Source organism: Varanus komodoensis, unplaced genomic scaffold (assembly GCF_004798865.1).
Source record: "Varanus komodoensis strain SLA01 unplaced genomic scaffold, ASM479886v1 scaffold18_3, whole genome shotgun sequence".
Classification (NCBI taxonomy): Eukaryota; Metazoa; Chordata; class Lepidosauria; order Squamata; family Varanidae; genus Varanus; species Varanus komodoensis.
In genome coordinates, this window is record NW_025335549.1 from 9,896,053 (window position 1) to 9,910,556 (window position 14,504).

General features: G+C 47.9%; 2 protein-coding genes across 2 annotated transcripts; one reads left to right on the forward strand and one right to left on the reverse strand.

The window, feature by feature from the left end:
• The first annotated feature begins 1,359 nt into the window (after positions 1-1,359).
• On the forward strand, positions 1,360-5,474 carry RPL36A (ribosomal protein L36a). The gene is made up of 5 exons (XM_044427467.1): positions 1,360-1,451; positions 2,834-2,939; positions 4,097-4,164; positions 4,428-4,550; positions 5,401-5,474. Exons 1-5 carry the CDS (start codon positions 1,449-1,451, stop codon positions 5,419-5,421), a joined length of 321 nt encoding a protein of 106 aa, XP_044283402.1. The 5' UTR covers positions 1,360-1,448; the 3' UTR covers positions 5,422-5,474.
• Positions 5,344-14,226, reverse strand: GLA (galactosidase alpha). The gene is made up of 6 exons (XM_044427466.1): positions 11,752-14,226; positions 10,187-10,364; positions 9,698-9,789; positions 8,706-8,867; positions 7,361-7,558; positions 5,344-6,839 (listed from the first exon to the last, which is right to left on the reverse strand). The coding sequence occupies exons 1-6, from the start codon at positions 11,911-11,913 to the stop codon at positions 6,525-6,527; spliced, it is 1,107 nt and encodes a 368-aa protein (XP_044283401.1). The 5' UTR covers positions 11,914-14,226; the 3' UTR covers positions 5,344-6,524.
• Positions 14,227-14,504: the final 278 nt, after the last annotated feature.

The window sequence follows — 14,504 nt, forward strand, 5'->3', positions numbered from 1 at the left end:
TCTCTTTTTCGGGCCGGGTTTTGTCAGGGTCCATAAGCACTGCACATAATTCCTCACAAAACTGGGACACCCCACTAAAGTGTCCTGGGAAGCCGTGCTGCATCTGCCCTTATCCAATCAGCCCATTAAAAATCCCAACAGAATAATGATGGCAGAAAAGCGCCCAGTGCAGCTGCTCCCAATATAAAGTGGAACAGCTTGAAGAAGGGATGTATTTCAGATGAACTATGGTAATGTAGGAGCAGATAAAGACTGAACAGGGTGCAAATTTGAACTGAGGCTTAAACCCAGCCACGTTTTTGATGGCCTTGGAAAAGATGAAAAAGATTACCTCTCAGCACATGCAAGCTATACATTCTTCATTGTGTGTTTGTTTGTTTGTTTAGAGCATTTGTATGCCATCCCATCGCATAGCCTCGTGATGGCTACATAGATAAAATAAAACATAATACAGATAAAATCCAGATGTGTTCAATGTATTAATATCCATAACAATTTGACCGCAGCCTGTCCCACGTATCTGAGATGAGTGCCACCTTCAAAAAGGATTTTTCCACCCAAGCGGTTGCTGTTCTCTCTCTCTCCCTCTCGCACGCACGCTCAATTAATCCGCGATTTAAGGCACAATCCTATGCAAGTGTGGGTAGAAGGAAGGTTCACCCGGACCCTAGCCAGCTCTCCTGGCAGTCAGGTGTCCTTTTTCCGTCTAAAGGAGCAAAGGAGTGCGCGCTTAGGCAGTGTGGAAATCAGGGAGTTGGGGCGAGATCAAGGTGGAGGGACAAACTTTGGCAGGATGAGCCTCAAGCTGCATACAATCTGCAAAGGAAAAGTCCCCAGAGTTGCTCAGCGAGAGGCTTCCTCTTTTTGCGCACCGCACTGTGCTAAGGAGTTCAAGATCTGCTTTCTTCCGGATTCTGAAAAAAGGTTACATTAAGAAAAAAGGGAGGAGAAAGAAAATGGCACTGGTGAACAACTCCTTTGTTCAGTCTCAATTGTAACATCTTTCTAATCCAGGCGTTTTCCAGGATATCTGATTATTTGACTTTTCCATGACTGCCCGCCTGCTGAACCTCTTAAATGCCGTGCAAAAGGGGGGATATCCCAGCCGCTCGACATGAAAGTCTGCGCTTGGCAAAATTCGCCTTCTTATACCACGCTCGAGCAGCGCGATCTTCCTCGTGGTTCCTTAGAGTCAATAGAGTCGCTCCCAAATTACACGCGCGTGTAAAGGAGTGCCGGCTTTTAAAGTACACGTGCCCACAATTTCTACTCCTTTCCAGTAGGGGGCGGGCATGGCCCACTTGTGTCCTCCTGCCTCTTCCAAAATCTCTATGGCGTTTAAGAATGTGACGCTCTAGCCCCGTCTTCCTTTTTTGTCTGCCTTTGCTCGCTGTTCCCTTCCGCTCCCGCGAGAAGCTCTTTCTCTGGGTGAAGGCGACGTTGACAAGATGGTGAGTCGGTGGGATCCGAAGGCATCCGCGGCGGGGGCTGCGAGCGGGGGCGCGGGAGTGGAGCTGGGAGAAGCGGCGGGGCCCGGTGACCCAGCGGTGGCGGCCCGGTTGGCTGCTTAGCGGGTCGAGGGGGAAAGGCGGCGGAGTAGGCCGGAGAGCTTGGAAGACCGGGACGGGCATGAATGGATAGGCCCTTTTCCTCTTCGTGTTGTGTCTAGCCGGCTACTCTCCAGGGCTCTGGCTGCTGTGCTGTCCATATATCGGCCTGCTTTCCAACCAGCTGGTTTGGGGTTTTTAAGAATTGCTGCCTAAGTCCTCTTGGTTCCTTTTTCCTTTGCATCCTTTTTTCTGTCTGGAACGTATGATTTTAGATTATAGGCAAGAGGGTACGGGCCGTCTTGTTTATCAGTAACCTGCAAACTGGAAGTCTTTTTGGCAGAAGAATGGGAAAGGAACATGACATAAAGTGTTTGGTTTGCTAGTTTAGATTACAGGTAGAGGCTGGAATTTATTGTCCATGGAAAACTAGTGTGCCAAGAGGAAGGGTTCTCTTGGGTCCTGTATAGTATGCTTTTAAAACTGGTCTGAGTTGATTATACAGTAGTATATGAACTGACCAATATTCTGAGATAATGTAAGCTGGTGTGTTCCTCTGTATAATGAGTTTGTGAAGCCCTGAAGCTCATCGTGGGATAAGAATTGCTCATTACTTTTTTTGTGATGTTTGGAGATTGCCAGGTCTAGAAGTGAACAGACCTTGATGAGAACTGGTGTGGTAAGCTGAGCAATAGCCAGCCCCTAATTTGAATCTCATTTCTGCCATATACTCGGTAGCTTCAAAGAAGCATCCCCATCATCTTCAAGAAACTAGCCTACTTTACAGGGCTATTGTAAAGATAGCAGATAGACAACACTATTAATGTTTTAACCTCTTGGAAGTGCTAAACCAGCCTTCCCCAACCTAGTGATCTCTGGATATATTGGACTACAAATTCTATTATTTGACTAAGGATCATGGGTGCTGCGAGTACCAGGTTGGGATCTAAACAAATAAGCAGTAGTAGAATAGTAGGAAGTTGTCTTATACCATCCAGTCCATTGTGACTTGCTCTTACTGCTACTGACTCTCCAAGGGTTCAGGTAGGGGATTTATCCCAGGCTTGAAATTCTTCTCTGCAGCAAGGCCTGTGATTGAACCTGGAGCCTTCTGCAGGCTTTGTCACTGAGCTTTCAGGACATTTTTTTCATGAGCTTTATCCTATGAAGGGAGCAACCCCTTAACTTTCCCATCTGTATGCCGCTTTCCCAGAGATAGACTATAGGCACATCTTCGCATGGCCAAGGAAATATCTTCACTGTTGTAAAACTGACTTCTTTGCTAGGTGAACGTCCCCAAAACTCGCAGGACTTACTGCAAGAAATGTGGCAAGCACCAGCCTCACAAAGTAACCCAGTATAAGAAGGGCAAAGAATCTCTGTATGCACAAGGTAAGTTACAGAACTAAGCACCTGTCTCTGCTTTTTTGTGAATCGCAAAAAGCATACCTGCAAAATGGTAGAAAAACTTGCCAAACAATTGAGTTGGTTGTTGGAAACTCATCTTGCCATTTGCAAAATGTTTGGGGCACATCTCATTATTTCAAGATCTATGGTGTGCGCATAGTGTTACCCTAAGTGAAAAACCTGAGTTTGGCTCACTTCTTAAATAAGTACCTTGATAAGACAGTGCAGACACCCATGGCTAGCCTGGCAGGTTTGCACTGTTAGCACTGCTCCACTGGTAACGGCAGACAATCTGTTGATAGGAAGTTAGTATGCTCTCCTTTAACCTCCATGCATGGCTGCACTTCCTGCTACTCCATTTATAAAAGCAGATGGCTGTTTTTGTTCACGCTTTTTAAACACTTACTCATATTGATAATGGTGTTTGCATTAGTCTCTAAATATACATGCAGTATTTAAAAATTACTAAATGGATTTTACTCACTTTTTTAATTGGGCCATCTACACCAGTCTATAAAAGAAAAATAAAACAAGGGTGTGCTCCCCACCTCTTGCTGGTTCGTTTCACATTAAGATATCAAGATAAATTATATGCACACCCATTCAACACCTTTCTTGTGCAACACTTCAGGTTTTGAGTTTAAAAAACCTTGTCCACTTAAAAACAAACAAAAAAAGAACAAATTGTCCCACAAAGTAGAAAGACTTCTGAGATTGTGAAACGTAAACACTGTGGAGTGGGGGGAAGCAAGGAAGGCAAAGTGTTCCTTAAGGAGCAGTAAATAATTGCCTTAAGTAGGGCTGATCTTCCCCATGTATCCCCACCATCACCCGCCATGGATCATGAGTCAAGAGGAACATCTAAATGTATGGAAAATGTGGAGCGCCTTTACGACATAATAAAGACTTCAGCCTTTACCATTTAGCTTAGTATGTGCAGCAAAGGAAAACATTTAATAAAATGCTTCTCTAAAAATAATACTACATGCATATCTGGAAACCAGTGCAAATATCTGGTAACAAATACATATAACCAAACAACTGTGTGGCAAAAGCTGGTCATATCTGTACACCCATGGTGACCTGGATGTCTGCCTCAAGCAAATAACTTACCTCTGAAAGGTTTAATTTGTTCCTTTTAGGAAAGCGGCGATATGATCGCAAACAGAGTGGCTACGGTGGCCAGACGAAGCCTATCTTCCGCAAAAAGGTAATTCTGCCTCGTGCTACTATGTGGAGCTGTGTGTGCTGGTGATTGAGGAATGAAAGGATGACAGGACCGACAGAACATGATCCTATTCATTGTGAGGCTCACGAGGGTGTAACAGTAGACCCTCTCCCAAGCCGAGGAAGGATTTCAGAAAGCTGCTTCAAACAATTCCACAGCCTTCTCCCTTTGATGCAAGTCTAATCTGTTTGCCTCAAAAGTTGTTGAAGTCGGCCTAGATCAGGGCATGTGACTTTATGTTCCAGGCAAAGACCACAAAGAAGATTGTGCTGAGGTTGGAGTGTGTGGAGCCCAACTGCAGATCAAAGAGGATGTTGGCCATTAAGAGGTGCAAGCACTTTGAACTGGGAGGAGACAAGAAGAGAAAGGTACGACCCTGAGCCATGTGTGGTAGTCAGGCTGCCCCTCAGTCACTCATGTGAGACTGTGCTGCCCAGGTAGTCACCTGCTCTAGCCAGTGGGGCTGGAGCGCTTCACCATGTGTACAGATAGCCCCAGCCCGTGAGGAGGAATCATGAACAGACCTGTTTGGAGCTCAGAGGAGCCACTTCTGGTAGTGTTGGCCTCCCAGTGCCGGCTCAGGCCCCTGCCACCCACATCCTTGCTGTGAACGCAAAAAAGAGATCACCACACATTCTTCCAAGGGGTTGGGCTTGCAGGTGAAGCCCTCTCCAGTGAGGTTCCCTTGGCCAGAGTTCCCCGTGCCTGCCATACTGTCCTTTAAAGACCATGCCTCTTGTTTGCAAAACTGAGTGTGTGGAGGGACTGTAGGAAACAATTGTGCTCCTTTGGCGCCCTAGACAGATGGCAAAGGTTGACTGGCTACAGAGAAATGGCGGCATTGGACCCATAATCAGGTGCATGCGGGGAGCATATGTGCTGCTCAAGTGAGGTTGTTCAGGGCAGCTCTGTGGCAGAGCTAAGCACCAAAACCTTCTCTTAAAAGTTTTAAAATCTCTGCATGGGTGCTGTGAATTCAGTAGGAAGACTCGAGAGTCTCTGTAGAACAGCATTTTTCCCCTTATGTGGGTCTGTGGTAATTACGCCGCTTTGAAATCATCTGCTATTATGTATTGTGAGGTTTCTCAGGCTGGTTCTGGTTCATCTGATTGCAACTGACTAGGCTTTTCATGCAAACCTGAAAAACCACCAAGTCATATGTGCTTTTTCCAATTGTTATGATATTTACTTAGTTTGTGTTTGGTTTCTCTTCCACAGGGGCAGGTTATCCAGTTCTAGACATTCATCTTTGTTCTTTATCATGGAAATGATTAAAATCCTATCAAAATACACTGGTAGCATATTCTCTTTTTTGCTGCTGCTTGGAGCATCTGAACTTAAAGTGTTCTTGGTCATTCCCATAGAATACAGATTGAGGCCAGAACAAAGGTTTTGTCAGGGATAATACCTTTTTTTGACTAATTTACTAAAGACTGGATGCCTGTAGAAATACAGAGCCAGTTTCATCTCCTTCCCTTGTATATTGTGCATTGTTCTCCCCACCTGTATCTTTCTCCACTCACTGTCAATTCCTTCCTTGTATTATTTATTAGATTTATGTCCCACTGTGTTCTTGTGAACTCGGAGTGGCTTACACCATTCTTCTCTCAATCTTACCCCCACAACAACTTGTAAAGTAGGGTTTGGGCTGAGCGCCTGTGACTGGCCCAAAGTCACCCAGTTGGCTCAGTGGCTGAGCGGGGACTAGAACCCAGGTTGTCCCCTGTGCTCTTAACCACTACACTGCACTGGCTCTCAATGCATTAGTGGCATCTTTATCTGGTTTGGCCCTAAGCAACCAGGGACCTGGGATTAATGATTGTTCTAATTTTTGTTTTAGATGGGTAGAATGTTTCAAGTAATAATTTCGCAATGAACCTAGACTAGGATTGTGCAGGTGCTGGGTTAAAATAATCTAAAGCCTATCTCCTAGCCCTTTAGAGCACTCAAGCCCACAGAATCCTTCCTTAGGGTTCCTAGTGGTCTTGTTGAAATTTCATAGGCACTACGTAAGATTTGAGATTTTTAAGAAACTAGCTTAAGGATTTTTACATCCTTGTAGTTTAGCATAATTCATCTTGCACTGTAGCCTAAAGCCATGGTGATACTCTGTGGGTGTTGGCAGTCATGTCACAGACTGATATCCACCTCCTTCAGAAAGGCAGGTTGCGTGACACTCGGGAGGGGAGCTTTAAAAGCCACTAGAGGCCTGGGTAATGTGTCCTAATGGTAGAACCAGGGTGATGCTGCAGTAACTTGCCCTGGACTTTTAAATTAAAAGTTGCTTTGGTTTCTGCTTGAAAATATTCCTCCAAAGAACGCTCGACAAAAAGGCCGCTGTGTTACAAGAGATCTGGAGAGCGGCTCTTTCCGTGATCAATAACCAGTTTCTCCTCAGTCGTCACAGTCTTCAGCAGCACAGTACCGGTTGGGTTCACCATCACCTTCAGGAATGAAACCCAGTTGTGTAGCCCCAAATCCTTGCTGGTGGGCAGGATCTGCTGGACGATGCAGGTGGGGTTGCAGGCCAAGCCATTCCCAAGCAAGGCAGTAGAGAAGGCGAAAGCCCGAGGCCCACCAATCTGCTGCCGATTCAGCACAGCGACAGCGAAAGCTCCGTCTGCGAGGGGCCGCTCCCACAGCTCAAAGTTGTTGTCCTGAAAAAAGACAGAGCCCACAAGGTTGGTGGCCAGTTTGCAGGGGATGCCGTATGAGGCAAGACTGAGGGAGCTGGGTCTCTTCAGCCTGGAGGAGACTCAAAGGGGATATGTTGGCGACATACAGGTATGTGAGGGGATGTCACATGGAGATGGGTAGAGACCTGTTCTCCCCTGCAGAGGAAGGCAGGACGCGCTCCAACAGAGCAAAGCTCAGGGAGCCAAGGTTCCGTTTGGATGCCAGGAAGCACTTCCTGACAGTCAAGACCCCGAGGGTGTGGGATGGGCTTCCACGAGAGGTCGTTGAGGCCCCATTGGTGCGGGTGTTCAAGGATAGGCTGGACGTCCACATGGTGGGCATGTCGTGAGTGGAGCCGGCTGGTGCCGGAGGTCAGACTAGATGGCCCAGGAGGCCCTTTCTGACTCGCTCTGTTTTTATGTTTATGTATGAGCAGCGCACAGTTGCTGAAACTTTCTAGAAGGATCTTTCTTCTGCACATCACTCACAGAGAAGGCCTCACCTTGGTAATTCGATATCCTTGCTTGCCCAACGGATCCTGGTTGATGGCTATCACATCCTTGTTTTGCAGCAGGGCCTTGGCCTGTGGGCTGATCTGACGCAAGTCATTGGACATGAGCAGCGGTGCGGCCATAATGGCCCAGAATGCCATCTGAGTCACTTGCTGGTTCCAGCTGAGTCCAAAGTCCCCAATCACCAGCTGATACAGGAAAGAACAGGTTGAAAGGCAGAAATGGAAGAGGTCAGCACTTTTTTTAACACTGGTACTCAGCCTGATGAAATAGGCTAGAGGTCAGTTGTTGGAGACCCTGGGGCAAAATCCCACCTTGGGTTACCACCAGCTCCATACCACCGCCCTGGTGGCGAAAAGCGCCCACAGCTCAGTAGCAGAGCCCCTGCTTGGCCTGCGGAAGGCCAAGTCTCCAGCTGAAAAGGACAAGGCAGTGAAGAGAGGCTACCCATCAGAGGAGGCAAGGCTGAGTTAGACCAAAGGATAGTCTGCTCTGAAATAGGCAGCTTCATCAGTAGCCCCTACTGCACTTGCCAAACAGGCACCGGGGGGGGGGGGGGGGGAGCTGCTGGCTATGCTATCGATGGGGGGGGGGGGCGCTGTGAGTCTGCCCCACCTTCCTCAAAAGCTGCCGGTTCATTCAACTAAGTCACTGACCACTGAACAAGGCTACTGAGTTCCCCCTCAGAGTTTTGTGTCTAATCAAACCCAGCAGTTTCACACACAGAAACCTCCTGATTTCAGTTTAAAATGGTCTAAGTTGGCCTTCCCCAACCTGGTGCCCTTCCAAAACTTGGGAGCTGCAGTCTAACACATCTCCAGGACATCAGGCTGAGGAAGGCTGCTTTGAAGGCATCCAGACTGGTGGTAGGTGAGATATTATGGTGCAGATGCATCTCAGCCCACCCTGTGCTAAAGAATGACTTGTAGCATCCACAAATAGCTACTCCAGTCACATATAAAAACATCCTCCTCATTCCTGCCAGATCTGATCCTTTCCCCAAGCTCTTCAAAGAACCACCACCAACCTGCTTATAAATGGGAAGGCCACGCACTGCCTTCACCGGGAAATGAAGGTAAAGCCCACCGAAGTGCAAAGCAGGGAGCTGAGCTTGTAGAAAGGATGTGGGAATGTTTCACAAGGCACCTAGAAGTCATGCCAAGGTACACACCTGAGCAGTGATGCTCCCTCCCACTTCAGGACGGGAGTGAGCCAGGTTTGACTTGACTGTTAGCCTTGCTAGGAATAAGCGAATGCAATGTGGGCTTGAACAGGGTCCTTTGGCCACAGAGTGGACTCTGTCGAGCTGAGCAAGCCGAGAACAGATTCTCTCACCATGTCTGGGTCGTTCCAGCCTCCTGGGCCAGCAATGTCCACAATGTCATCCTGGTTATATGAGACCCAGTCCAAGATGTTCTGAACGCTACTCCAGGAATCGGAGACATCAGCGTAATTCCTCCAATAGTTACAGTACTGCTTGATCTCTGTGTAGTTGGGCTGCCCAGGCAGTTGTCAGATGGCAAGTAGGAGGAAGAGGCAACAACGATCTGTTAATTTCATATTTTACCTAAAGCAGTATTTCCTGCCCTTTCAGGTCCCCAAACCAGGGTTAAACAGAGTCTAAAACAGGATGGGAACCCTCAGTCTGAGGACTATATCTGGCTCACCTGGGCCCAAGTCCATCCTTCTGATGTTCCTAAAGGACCAAGCTGCCTATTATTATTATTATTATTATTATTATTATTATTATTATTATTATTACATTTCTATGCCGTCCCTTGCCGAAGCCTCTGCCAACTACGAAACATTTGGGGGCTTCCATGCAGTTTTATCCTTTTAAAAGGCTGGCATGCCTCTCCTAAGGTTTAGTTCAGCTGGAATATGCTGACGTGGCTTTGCATGGTGGCCCCACCTCAGGAAAGCAGCCGGAAAGCTTCTCAGAAGCTGGAATTATTTATTATACTTGTATCCTGTGGTGCTTACATAAACTTCCTCCTCTCCATGTTATCATCCTCCAGCAACCTTAGGAGGCCAAGGTTCATCGACTGGCCCAAAGTTGCCCTCAGGTCTGAGTGGGGATGGGAACCCGGATCTTGCAAGTCCTGGTCTAGCCACACAGGATCTCTGAATTTAGCCCTTGAGCTGGAAGAGGTTTTCTGCCATTGGTCTAGAATCAGAAAGGAATGCTCTATTTTTTTTTCTTTAGCAAGACTCAGGACAAAGATGTTCTCTTTTTCTGGGCCTGCCCAACCTTTGTAAAGCTCCTAGGCCATTTTGGGAGCAGGATGTCCTGGAAGGGCCTGAGGTCACAAAGCAGCTCTCCTTACCTTCTGCAGGGGTCTCTGGTAGAACGGCCACTCACAGGAGTACACAATGCTTCTGCTGGTTTTATTCAAAGCCAAAGACATGCTCTTATAACCTGTTGTCAAAGAAAAGAACTCCCCAGAATTACACGTGAAAAATACTCTAACCTTTCCAAGATCTGCAGGAACAACCTGGAGGCACACGTGCAAGGAGACGCAGGGCTGAAGATGTGGAGGGCTGCCACACCTGGCATGCCCAGCCAGTATGGCCAGGGCTAGCCAGCGATACTGGGGGTTTTGCTCCAGCTGGGGATGCCTAATCTGGAAAACCTACTGGGAGTGCAGGCCACGTGGGAAGAGAGGACAAAACTGGCTCCTGTACTGCTCTCCATCTCGCTCATCTTCCAGTCAAGTAAGCTGGGCGAAGGCCACAAAGCCGAAGGCAATGAAAGCTGGCCAGCCAGGCTACATGTTCCCTTCCCTTCACAGCAAGGCCCCCTCTGGCACACGTACCTTCCACCAGCTGCTCTAGTGTGCCAAAACCACAGCCGTCGAACTTGAGCAGATCCACACCCCAGCTGGCAAAGGTGTCGGCATCCAGTTCGTAATGGCCGTAGGTGCCAGGGAAACCGGCGCAGGTTTTGTTCCCAACATCTGCGTAGATGCCCAACTTCAGCCCTTTCGAGTGGACCTGGATCACAGGTATGGAGAGGCAGAACTCAGCCAGGTCATGAGGGAGAAGAGTTTGGCTGGCTTAGCTAATAGGTGGTAGGGAAAGAGGGATGAGGAGGGGTCAGGTGGTTCTCCAACAGAGGATGCAGTGCTGTCCAGAGGGGATTCACACCTGAGAGGAGGAGCCGATCAATGACTGCCACCCAGTCAGCATAAACTGAAACTTCATGCCCTGCTGGAGAATGGAGCAGCGTCTTTCCTGTCCTGTTTCTGAAGCTCCAGCAAGAGCTGCTGTCAGGAGCCAGATGCTAGACTGTGGTCTGATCCCACACCACATCTCTTAGCAGTTCTTATGATCAGACCTAAAGAGCAGGGGCTGGAGTTACACGGGCCTGTAGTTATTTTAAAATTTATAGACCGCTGTCTCAAAGCAGTTCACTGTAACTTAAAGCAATCCATTATTCTCATTTTATTATAAAACGTGCAATAATACGAAGACATACTACTAGCTGGAAAAGGCCAAGGGAAAACTGGTATGAGTATAATAGCTGTCAGAAGCACATGACTGCCAGCGCCTGATGTTTTTCAGAGGGGAAAATGTGCCAAATATGGGTATAAAGCAGCTTTCCCCAGCCTGGTGCCTGCAGATGCTCTGGGCTACAGCTCCAGTCAGCCATGCTAGATGGGTTTTTATTTAAACATCATTTTAATTGTTAAAACATATGATCTGGCCAGGGCAACTTCTTCTTCCTTCTCTTTTCTCCTCCTATATTATTTATTTACTTATTTTATACTGATAATTTTAATTTTATATTTGTAACTCAGTGTATTTTTTGTATTTTTGTATTTAATGGTAATTTATTATGCTCTATTGTATTTCAATGTATTTTATTGTGTTGTAAGCCGCCCCGAGGTTTCGGCAAGGGGCGGCATAGAAATGTTGTTATAATAATAATAATAATAATAATAATAATAATAATGGGGAAAGCTGAGAGCTGCAGTCCAGCGAAGAAGGAGGGCATCAGGTTAGGAAGGCTGATAGATAGAAAAGCCAAAGTATGAATTGCTCTAAGTCAGGGACAGACTTCAGAAACAAAGAAAATATCAGTAACACTCTTCACATATATTCTCAGTGTCCAATATTATTAATTTGGCATAGCTCAACCTTTCACCTCTTCCAAGAAGCCCAAGGTGGCTAACATGACTTTCCTCCTCTCCATTTTACCCTTACAACTACCATGTGAGGTGGGTCAGGTCAAGAGTCACGGACTGGCCCAAAGTCAGCTCCAGCACCAAGCTGGGACCAGAACCCAGACCTCCTGTGGGCCGGTCTAGCATTCAGAACGCAGGGCCACACTGGCTCTCTTGATCCAGCTGCAAGGAGACGAGGGCAAGTGCCCACTCACGTAGTCTGCTAGCCTGCTGATCCCACTGGGGAAACGCTTTGGGTCTGGCTGCAGCCTGCCCTGCTCATCACGGGTCGGAGCCATCCAACAGTCATCAATGCACAAGTACTGGTACCCAGTGTCCCTCCAGCCATCCGACACCATCACATCCGCCATCTGCATAAACAGCTGCTCACTGTGGAAGGAGGGAAAGGGAAAAGTCAGGACCAAGCAAGGAAAGGAAAATGGGAGGACACTGCCAGGACGAGTATCTGCCCACCGAGCACAGCTCCGTCCTGACACACTGCAGGCTCTCAGGCACCAAAGCAGCCTCAGTCCACGGTTGCCTTTCACCCGGAGCTGTGGAGGAACTGAACCTGTGGCCGCTTGTGTGCAAACCAGGTGCCTCTACAGCCCCTGTCCAAAGTCAGATGCTACCTCAGAGAGGTACTTGGGCATTGTAATGGAAAGTAAAATCCAGAGGTCTCACTGCTAAGTATATTTCAAATGTGTGTGAGTGAAAATCCTGCAGACAAGGCTGTACCACTGATGAAATGTTCCTCCACACAAGTTTTATTTGGAAGGATTGTAAAAAAAAAGTTAGCATCTCTGCAAGAGTTACCCTTCCACATGCAGGATTTAAAAAACACTGGCATGTGTTCCAGTGAAAACCTTTTGCTTGCTTCTAGAGCTATGTTTGTGTAAAGTAAAGACAGGCAACCTAGTTCCATCCAGGTGTTTTGGACTACAGTTCTCATAAACCCCATCCAGTGACAAATGATTATGGGACTTGAAGTTCAAACTTCTTGCAGGGAACCAGGCTTCCTACTCTTGCTTGGGGGTAATCCTTTATTATTCCCTCCCATCAACTCCTTAATAATCTCATGTACATGATCTCTGTTAACATTTCTTTTCCCTCCTGCCCTGGAAAAATGTTGTCAGTTTTTTGGAGGGGGAATCTTATAGCTCATGAGCAAATTCTGTTCTAGGACATGGAAAGTTTAGCCAGCTGCTTGTTTCAGTAAACATCCCTGCTCAGTGGAAATGATTACTTAGAAACTATATAGATCTTTAAAGGAAAGCTCTACTATCAACCAGCTGCAAGATCAAATACTAGAATGGATGAAAAGTCAGCCAGATCATTGGTGCAAACTGCACGTTTTGCATCTTAGGCCTGGATCTAAACATACAGCCAGCAAAGCTGGGGCAGTGGACTATACCATCTCAGACTACAAGGAGTGTGGCACATTTTTAATGCTTGCCTATATAAAATAATTCCTTGCTATTAAAAACAAATGCAAACACACACAGCCAGGAAGGAAAGGTCTAGTCCAGCTGCCCTGCTTTTTTGCTTGCACAGAAATTGTGGCTGTCGCTATGCAAGCCTTCTAAGGAACCCCAGAAGGACACGGGGGCACACTCCACAGACCAGGCTCGTCTTGGGGTTCCCTCAGGAAAGGGAAATCGATCACAACCTGAGCAAGAATCCCAACACAATGTCTGCTTTGTTAGCTTGGTTGCACTAGTGAGAGGAGCCAAGCAGGCTGCAGACACCAAACACAGAAAGCTCGTTCAAATTTGCGCTGTGCAAAGGTGGCCAATATTTTGCACAATAACGGGAAAAGCGGGAGCAAACAGCAGCTCAGAATCTTGCTCAGTGCTGCCATCCACTGGGCAACTCTGAACAAATCATTAATTTAACCGTTCTCGTGGCATTGCTGTGAAGATTGCAGAAAGTGGAGAGGCCAGTAAAAATAGTTGGAGGGGAAAAAGTTGCATTGTGCATAAAATGCAGCCTGTTGGCAGGCTTAGGTTCGGCCCATAAAAAAGATGGCAGTCATTATACATGCTCACTGGAGTCTTGCTGCATTTGAAATACTATGTTTTACTGTGAAACAACTCTGTGAACGATCAGAACGGAGTTGGAAGATGTGTAAATTCACTTTCTAAGTGAAACCAAATGCAAACCTTCAAAGGTACTTTGTAACTCAAGACCGACGCCAAGAAGCCCTGCACGATCAGGGCTGAGATAAAAGCAGTCTCCTGCTCCTATTTCCCCATAACTGGTATTCAGCAGCAAAAATGCCTCAGATACTGAAGGTGATATACAGCCATCATGCCTATTTCCCATTCACATGATCTCCATAAACCCGCCTACTCAGCCCCGCGGGTGACTCTGAGCTCTGCTCTAACACTGAGAGAGGGAGAAAAACCTCCCCGTGCTCCACTCCATCTCATGCATCTTTTGATGCACCCCTATCATATCCCCCCGTGCAAGCTCCCGTCCTAGAGGGGGAGCTGCTGCTCTTTGGGAAGACGCAGAGACCGAAACGGTCGGACGACGGTCCTGTATTGTCGACACCGAATGGCAGCAAGGGTTCTCCAGCTCGATTCCTAGCCGAGGATGACTGACCTGGGACCTTTGTCCCGCGGAAATCAGGAGGCTGCTCCACTCCAAGCGTGCTCCTGAGCATATGAAGAATGGCACCCACCCGCTTCTCTCCACTGGCACGCACGCGAGAGCAGAAGAAAACGAAAGGCCAGCGCCGGCCCAGCCGCCTACCTGATGCACCGGTGCGGCTCCTGGGCGCAGTCGGTCTGGCAGAGGAAGCGCTCCCAGTGCAACCAGCCCATGGGCGGCGTCCGCGCCAGCCCGTTCTCCAGCGCGCCGGCCGGCCGGGCCGCCGCGGCCAGCAGCAGCAGCAGCGCCGCCGCGGCCACCGCCAGCCCTCCGCCGGGCCCCCTCCGTCCCGCGGCCATCCCGGCCCCGCTCT